Below are 9,891 nucleotides of genomic sequence, written 5' to 3'. Positions count from 1 at the left end.
TATTTGAATCTGTTCAACAATGAAGTCTCTGTGGTCTAATGGATATGACGCTCGCATTGACAGCGAGAGGTCGCAAGTTCAAATCTTGTCGGAGGCATTTTATTACACAGTGCATTTATTTACAGGACAGCATTCGATTGAGAGCTATGCTACACGATGTACATGTCCTTTATTCGAACACTGTATTTAGCTTTCTTTGATTATGACGATTCATATATAACTGAACAGTGATAACGGTTATCTTGATATATAGCCTATATATATACTGTCTCTTATACACATCTAGATGTGTATAAGAGACAGGCGTACGGTACCGTACGTACTAGAAATATTAGTGTTCGAATGTGAGTTGTTCTTACTCTCTAATTCAGGATTTTTTTTAATTCACATGTTTTCATATTGTAGCCGATTTCCATGTGCTCGGCTATCACACTACATGACCTGTCTCTTATACACATCTAGATGTGTATAAGAGACAGATGCTTCCCCGAATGGCGGGGGGCTATATCCCCCAGCCCCGTACAATATGCTAAATTTTGAATTGATAAAAATTGAAATATATAAATATCACAAAAAATATCTGAGTTTTACGCTACAATCGACAATAATAATAATAATAATACGACAATAATACAACCCCGAATACAACAAAAATGTTTATAATTCATTCAACTCCTTCATAATATAATGGGTTCGATTTCGATTCCACCTCAATATGCGACAGATCTGTTAATTCCTGGCAACTTTTTGTATTCTTTTCGTAGCTGAAAATGAAACATTTCTTATTCTGTCGACACCGATGTGCACAGGCAATCAGAGACTGCGCAGTAGAACACGAAATTACAGATGATGCGATATTTCTAGGAGATGTAGGCCTAATCCTTTGAAACAAATGTGGCCATGGATGACACTCTCTTTCTGAAATAAAACCATCAAAGTACATATTACCAATAGTAATAATAATAATAATAATAATAATAATGATAATAATAATAATAATAATAATAATAATAAACAACAAACTAGAGCATTCACTCTATAGAGTGCATACTTCTGCAAAGGCCGTGTATTGACGATTCCATATTTTCTTTTTTTATTTTTGAGAGGGACATTCAAGAGGGAAAAATCACATTTTTCTTGTTCTTTGACTTTTTCTTTCCTAAAGTTAATCATCTCTTTCTTATGATTATTATGTACCGTTCCAGTAAATGTTATGATATTCCATTCCTTAGTTTGTTCGTAATCTTGCTTACAGACAAACAGAAAGACAGACAGGAGTAAATACATAACCTCCTTGGAGAAGGTAATATTAATAAGAAAAAAATATTAATAAAAATATTAATATGAATATCAAAAGACACATACAAATACGTTATTATTATTATTATTATTATTAATATCATTATTATTATTAATATTAATTTTGGAAAAACACCAATATAACGACTTCTGCTTTGACAGACTTCTGACTTTACAGACTTTTTTGATAGATTTTCCACCTTTCTGAGGTCTTGTTTCAATACCGGAGAATTAATCGTAAAGATATATTATGCTTCAAACTTCCTCAGACAAAGAAGCAACAACACAAATTTCAGAATAATTAACAAGTTTATTTACAGCAAGTTTCGTTGTCTATCTAACAACGTCCTCAGTGCTCTACTGTTTAAACAAGAAATCAAGAAGTTTTAAAAACCATCCAAAAAGTCACACAGAAGTTGATATGAACTTTTAACAAATATTATTTAAATTATAGAATAATAAAAATAAGAACGAAAATATGAATACTAATGATAGTAACCCTTAATAGGGGAACCATTTCAAGCCTAAATATAGGTGTTATGACAATATAGGGCAGTAAAACACTGAAGAGGGTTCATAGGCCTACGGACCGAAAATTTGCTTGAAATACGTAGTATTATTATTATTATTATTATTATTATTATTATTATTATTATTATTATTATTATTATTATTATTATTATTATTATATTATTATTATTATTATTATTATTATTATTATTATTATTAATTATTATTATTATTATTATTATTATTATTATTATTATTATTATTATTCTAGGGACCACAGTGGAAATAAGTTGCTTTTTGTACTTTTCTGTGTTTTTATTCTTGAATGTTTTCACTTATAATTACTTCAGAATAAATAAATAAATAAAAATTATTATTATTATTATTATTATTATTATTATTATTATTATTATTATTATTATTATTATTATTATTATTATTATTACTATTATTATTAAATACTTAGAGTACCGATATGACGATCCTTAGCCACTTCCATCTCAGCTTCATCAAGTGCCCGGTCGTATACCTGTAACTTTGCTATCTTGAAATGCACACTTTCAGAACCAAACACCATCGGGCTTTCAAATGTGATATTTGAGAATGTCGTATTGGCCATACAGGCAATCTCTCCGTTTCGCCAAAGTTGTATTTTTCGTTCAAAACCATAGAAAGTAACGGCAAAGAAGGTCCACTCCTCATGGCGGACGACGTTGCATTGAATAACCTCTTTATCATTATAAATAACCGCTATTTGCGATATGGATACAAATTCGCTCGTTGACGCATGGATGATTTGAAATTGGCCGAATTCATATATGACTCCACTGGATCCATTAAAAGGAAACACGTAAAACGCCATCGTGAAGGTAGAACCTGCTACTTGATCAGGGAGGGGTATTGCAAGTCTCGTACGCAAATTTGGATTCACTACAATCGCTTCCCCTTTTTTACCAGTGAATCCGGTAGTAAACTGTGGAGCTGTTGATGCGTTTCCATCGTAACCATTTCCAGATACGTCGCGTAGCTGATAGATAACGTTCATTGGCCAGATTCCGATTGGGAAAAGGTCATCGCAATTAAGCTCTGTGAAGATCATAGAAGAGACTGTGTAGTAGATTTGTGATTTAAATACGATTAAATACAAATAGATAACAATCAGATTTATATTTATAGTGAAAAGTACAATTGGTGTACATCACAAAACACCTAAATCCTACCAAATATCAGGTTGGGAAGGTGATGTAAGACCCCCTACAAATTACCCCCACCACCTAGACTGGTTCATATTTTAATGTATTGGCAAAACATTCTAAATATGACAGTGTAGACAAAAATATGCCTATGTAGCACATGGACCAACTTTTTTCCCAACAAAGTAGCCTACCATCGGTGTAATTCACAAAAACCTAAATCCTACCTGATATATGGTTGTGAAGGTGGTGTAAGACCCCTGCAAATTACCTCCTCCCATCCCTATAATTTTCCAAAATACCAGTACGACCGTGGTTGGACTGAGGTGTACCTTTTTAAAAAGGGTTGCCTAAGTCGAAACTAAATCCGGCTATATAAAATTCATTTGAAAATTGAAAAATTGTTTAATGAATAGGTAAGGATTACTTTGTTCATTTTTATTAACCTTATCTATATGTAATTTTACGTCAATAATAAATATATAGTATAAGTATATCTTTTTTTTTCTCTTTTGTGGGAGTTGCACCCACTTTTATTTCATTTCTCTTTTCTTATTTTAATAACATTTTTTTTTCTTTTTTCTTTTTTTTACACATGAAATAATGACATACTTGTAATTATAAAGGCCATTGAATAATAATAATAATAATAGTGATAGTAATGATAATAATAATAATAATAATAATAATAATAATAATAATAATAATAATAATAATAATAATAATAATAATAATAATAATAATAATAATGACACTTTCTTATAATTTAACATCCACTAAAGGTTAGTCCCTTTAAAGCTGCATAGACAGTTTCGTAGTTTAACATTATTTTCATTATAATATTTTGAATAGATTTGTTTTTTCTAAAAAAAAAAACTTGAATATTAATACAAACTTGCTTAAATATTTTTTACATTCCCCCGTGAAATTTCTGTGTTTTAGACGCCCGAAAATAACATTTGAGGCGTTCTGGGCTATCGTTTTCTTTCTTTCTTTTTTTTTTCTTTTTTTTAACCTCTCAAAAGGTGGGGGGGGGGGTGCATATGCTACATAGGCTGGTTTTTGTCAACGCTGTCATATTTAGGATGTTTTGCCAATACATTAAGATATGAACTTGGTTAGGTGGTGGGTGTAATTTGTAGGGGGTATTACATCACCTCCCCAACCTGATATTCGGTAGGATTTAGGCTTTTTTGTCATGAATATCGATAGTACTTTGGTGAGAAAAAAAGTTGGTCCAGTGCTAAATGGGGTGCATTTTCTCTACACTGTTATATTTAGGAAGTTTTGCGAATGCATTAAGTGGGTATCTGGTGGGTAAACCCCAACATTAAAAATGTCTGGCAGTGGCCACTCATGATACCTGGTACTATGCCGAATATTTTCCAGTAGGTTTTATCAGGTTAACTCACAAGCTGATATAGGTCGATTTTTGGGGCGGGGTATAAGGGGGTGTCTGGCGGGTACACCTCACCAATAAAATGTCTGGCGGTGGCCATTCCTGATACCTAGTACTATGCCGAACATTTTCCAGTAGGTTTCATCGGGTTAACTCACAAGCTGATCTTGGTCAATTTTCGGGGCGGGGTATAAGGGAATGTCTGGCGGGTACACCCCATCATTAAAAATGTCTGGCGGTGGCCATTCCTGATACCTAGTACTATGCCGAATATATTTCAGTAGGTTTGGTCGGGTTAACTCACAAGCTTAATTCTGGGGTACCGGTTTTTTGCATCTGACAGCAATCCCCCACCATTGGAAATGTCTGGAATTGACAATTCATGACATCTTGAACTATGCTGATATTCTGATCGGTTTCACAAGTTGATCTAGCTCAATTTTGGTACCCTTTTTATGCCCCTTCTGACCACACCTACCACAATGGGACCGGCAGATGCCCATTTCCCTACATACGCAGGCACATAGACCATACGCACATAATTGGTACACTTTCCAGTTATGCTGACACCCCTGGGCTCCTGGTCTATTAATTTTCACTGTGTCGACTACAGCTGTTTAGACAAAAAAAAGGAGAGATTTTGACCTACGAACTACAGTATACACCGTAGCTTTCACATCACAGGGAATTTCATATTCCACAAGCAGCGAACACTGCTTTCGCGAGGGGAAGTCGGCATGCATTTTCTCACCTAACTGACCTAAAATAGTGCCTTCTGTAATTGTTGCCTTAATAAGTGTATGGGGAAAAATAATGCGTGCCAGAGTACCCTCTGTAATTTTTGCCTTAAGTGGATGGAGAAAAAAATAATGCGTGCCGGCAGCCTACACGTTTCATAATCCACCCAAACACAATGAATCAAGTAAACGTAACTTTGCTAATTCTCAACAACATTTACCGGTCTCAAAATGAATGTAAGACAATATAATAAATATAAAATATATACATGATTAAACAGCTAATTTAACATACTGAATCGGCGACTCCAGCTATTACTGGTCACGTGACATATAATGGGTAAACATCAACATCGTAATCCACAGTGCGCTCATTGAACACAGTACAGTATATTGAGAGTTGTTATGACAGCGACCAGAAGTGAAGTTAGGCAGTAGGCCTGTTTTTTTTAATAGTGATTTATAATTACTTCGGCAATCTCCGTACATTTTATTGAAGCTCTGGAATGCTGCTAGTTTGCGGTAGGCTACATGTATATGCCTAGGCTGTACTGGAGTGTTAAGCCTCGACCATGGCCCAGAGCAGGGAGGGAGTTGTTACGCCACGTCCACGACTATATATCTGTAGTCGAGTACTGTAGGTAATAAAGTAGAAAATAACCCTTAACTGTACTGATTGCTCAACCAAATTTGTGAAACAGGCTGGTGATAGTAGGCCTGGTTGGTATGGTACATCCTAATGCCAGTACGTATTAAAATATCTGTTATGTCATATGATTTAATTTTGGATTTAAATAACTGTAAAATAATAATTTTTGCAACGAATGGACAGATTCTTTTTTTCCATGCTGCGATAGCATTTGCCATGAATATTCTTGACTTAGGCCTATGCCTAAAAAGTACCTCAGCCGGCGACGACTCACTGGAGCAATATGCACGTCGTGAAGGTACCGTACCTTTCCTTGAAAAACGTCCAGGATTTTTTTCCCACTCCATTGGAGTCTTACCAAACCAAACTCTTAAGTGTTTGAAAATTTAATTTTCGAACACTTCTAAGTGATTTACCAAATTATAATTCGCATTCCAACCAACATTTGCAACATCTATGATCTGACTTACATCAACAACAAGGCGAAGCCATACACTATCGTCTCCCTCTCCCGATCTCGATAGATGTAAACAAACTCTAATACCCACTATAAGTCACTGGACCTGAGCAGCCGATTTGGTCTGCTGTTGGAACTTACCAGTCTCGAAGTCATCACTGTAAACTTTAACTTCACAAATAGTTATAAAATTCTGTGTTGCAAGCCTTAGTTTCACATAACGTCCCTTAACTGGTGGGTCGCAGAAAAATTCAACCAATGGCGATCTTGTGACGTCGTCTTCTGATACTGGTTCACCACATTGAATTCCGTTGGTCAGGCCGTCAGTAGAATTGAGGACCTTGATCTCAGCACCAACAAGTCTTTTGTTATATACAGGGTCGGGAGCTTCACAGAAAATTACATTGGCATATGAGCATGAAAATAGGTTCAGCATTATTAGTAAAGACGAGGCATTACTTACTATAACGTTTATAATAATGATGTTGATGAGGATAATTATAATGTTAATAAGATGATGATGGTGATCGTAACGGTGATGATGATGAGGCTAAAAAAATTGTTTGTTTGTCCTCCTCCACCTGTCCCTAACTCACTGAAAAAAGGGTTAGGAAAAACAAAAAACTTAAAGGAATTTTTTTTTTTTCAGCTTTTTTCTTTAAAAATTAAAAAAGAATGTGAGTGAATTTATCTTTATTTTTTGCCAGATGCCCTACAAATTAGACTAAAGATGTTGTCTGATGTAAGATATTGCCATTCTAGGCCTCTGTGGGTTATTTTTATTCCATCTGGTAAGTATTTAAAAATAGATAAATAAATTTAAAAAACTTTTTCCACCCGCCCCTATTTATCTTTTTTTTTTTAAAGAAGGGCAAACAAACAATTTATTTTACTTGGCCTGATGGTGATGCTGATAATGATGTTGACGATGATAAGTAAGAGGATGATGGTAAATAGGATTATGAGGATTATTATTTTTTATTTTGAGATCATCGGTGTTACTTATCTGATAGTAAACTGCCGTGTAAACATAGCTATTATTGATGGTGGTGGAGATGATGATTTTGATAACAATGATGATAAAAATGATGATAATGATGCGGATTGTGATGATGATGATAATGTTAGGCATTATTGTGATGAGCATAATGATGCTGGTGATAAGTATAATTATGTTGAATTTTATTATTATGAAGACGACGACGACGACGACGACGACGACGATGATGATGATGATGATGATGATGATGATGATGATTTATATTTAAGAATATTTTCTTAAATGCTATTAATACAGTAGTGTTAATTACTTATCCGGTTAATAACAATCACGGATGAGATAAAATAGTCGCCTTCAAGATCAATCTGCAACCATTCAGGAATAGAATACTTCTCTTCAAGAAAAAGAAATAATATAATGTACTCTCAGTAGGTAATATTGAAATTAATAACGGAATTCGCTGTGAACTATCTCCAATCATCGGTTACGACATTTGACCGTGCATTTTGACCTTTCACCACATTTTCAAAATGAATTACCAACCAAAAATAATTTATTTTAACCACCCTACGCCAGTTTCGTAAGTAAAATTGTCTGCATCTCAAAGTGGGCAGGGGGTAAACTTCCCCTCCCCTAACGGTTTTTACCGGGCTGACCAAGCCGTCGTACCGGGCTGGGTAATAAAGAGAAAAGAAAGAGGGGAGAGGAAGGGAAAGAGAAAGAAGAGGAAAAGAAAAGGAAAGAAAAAGAGAAAAATAAAAAGGAAGATATCAACGACCAGACTCACAACACCCTGCAACCCCTTCTCCACTTCAAAAACTGTCATAACTCCTTTGATCTATGCTGCCTGATGGCGTAACCACTGGGGGACAAGGGGACAATATCTATCTTCGAAAAATCTTCCCCACCCCTTTATAAATGCCCTTTTCATCCCCTGAATGTGCCTAAAAACCTCTAATTTCGCGCCCTTCGCGCGCATTTCTTGTTAACATGGACCAATTTCCTCTAAAAATTGCACATTTTAGGGAGTTTTGATCAATTCCAACGAAATTATAATTAAAGACACAGGGGAACAAGGGGAAAATATCCGTCTTTGGAAAATCTTTCCCCACCCCTTGACAAATGCATCCTCTGAAAGTGCCTAAAATTCTCAAATTCTTTGCGCGCATTTCTTGTTACGGAGGCCAATTTCCTCTATAAATTGCATATTTTAGGGAGTTTTCATCAATTCCGACGAAATTAGAATTAAAAACACAAAAATATTTGGCGCGCTTAGCGCGCATTTTTATTAGGGCTTTTTTAGGTTTATCCTTTTAAGTTATTTAAACACATAATAGTCCCAAACTCAAGAAAGACAAATTTAAGATAGATCGTTTTAACCTAAAAGAAGGGCCTCAATGTGTATTGATGATGAAAGAATATGTTTGTAATAAATAAAACCATGATGAAAATGCTTATATTTAGTTTTAAACACACGTGTGTGGCCTATATTATAAATAAGATAAGCAATATGTCGTATTGTTTTCTATATGTGGAGTGGGGTGGGGGGGGGATGGTAAATTACTAACCGGGAAAATAAATACCCACTCTGACCCAAGACCCCTGTTACGCGCCTGGTGTTAGCGCCAATGTGTGCCCTTGTGCGGACAGGGGATGTGCCCCCCTCTGAAGCTGGAAACCTTGTTTTTGCAAAATAAATTGATGCAATTTGCTATTATAGGCCTAATCAATAAATTCCTCATCAACCTATATAACCTTAAACATTCTTGGAATTGACATAACATTACTGATGTCGTACACACCCTTCAGTGTGAAATGTGGCTCTCTTTGCAAGCACATCTAACATCTAAGGAACGAAGAGCTTAGATTGGTACCAGATAAAATAATTTTGTTATCAATATTAATACATTATGCTAATTGTAAGCGCATAAGACAGTGCAAATTATTTCTGTGACAGTCTTTTGAAGTGTGTAACACTCCATTTTATCCCATATATAGTCAAAATATTGGGGGGGGGGGTGATACAATGGCCCATTCCCCCTTGTCAAATAATGGGGGGATATAACCCCCATCCCCCCGGGATCTACGCCTATGGGAAGGAGTACTCTCCGAAAGCTCCGCCAGTTCTGTTTCCGATTGTTAACTTACGTTTACATTTTAACTGTTTCTTATCAATTCTGTATCGCTATCCAAATCCAGGTATTTTTTCACAATTGTAACTAGTTTAACAATAAAATGCATTAATTATCCTACTAGACATCAGAAGGATGAAACTCACTTGAGTGGAAGCATTTAGAACTTGCTTCATCTCCATCGGTTGACTGGTAAGGGTAACCACTCCCATAAACTGATGAAGACGTTGCTGGCTTCTTATAAGATATCAGTGCTACAAAAAGTATTTTTTTAAAATATTATATTATTATTATTTTTTTTTTTAATATTATATTATTATTATTATTATTATTATTATTATTATTATTATTATTATTATTATTATTATTATTATTATTATTATCATTATTATTATTATTATTATTATTATTATAAAAAAAAAAAAAAAAATTACTATTACTATTATTACTATTACTATTATTACTATTACTATTATTACTATTACTATTACTATTACTATTACTATTACTATTAC

General features: G+C 34.4%; 1 protein-coding gene across 1 annotated transcript; it reads right to left on the bottom strand.

Annotated features, from left to right (window-relative positions):
• Nucleotides 1-2,263: 2,263 nt before the first annotated feature.
• On the bottom strand, nucleotides 2,264-6,680 carry LOC117105850. Its single transcript, XM_033247160.1, has 2 exons — nucleotides 6,386-6,680; nucleotides 2,264-2,895 (listed from the first exon to the last, which is right to left on the bottom strand). The coding sequence occupies exons 1-2, from the start codon at nucleotides 6,678-6,680 to the stop codon at nucleotides 2,264-2,266; spliced, it is 927 nt and encodes a 308-aa protein (XP_033103051.1).
• Nucleotides 6,681-9,891: the final 3,211 nt, after the last annotated feature.

This window comes from Anneissia japonica, unplaced genomic scaffold, assembly GCF_011630105.1.
Source record: "Anneissia japonica isolate Jap-2015-1 unplaced genomic scaffold, ASM1163010v1 scaffold287754_len4335492_cov202, whole genome shotgun sequence".
In the NCBI taxonomy this organism is placed as follows: Eukaryota; Metazoa; Echinodermata; class Crinoidea; order Comatulida; family Comatulidae; genus Anneissia; species Anneissia japonica.
The sequence above is the reverse complement of the archived record's forward strand: the minus strand, read 5'-3'. Positions and strand labels throughout refer to the sequence as shown.

Excerpts from the sequence above, each read along its gene's own strand:
- LOC117105850 (XM_033247160.1), bottom strand. The coding sequence starts at position 6,680 with ATGCTGAACCTATTTTCATGCTCATATGCCAATGTAATTTTCTGTGAA. Across the intron at positions 2,896-6,385 it reads CAGTGATGACTTCGAGACTG|AGCTTAATTGCGATGACCTT; the intron begins GTAAGTTCCAAC and ends TGATCTTCACAG.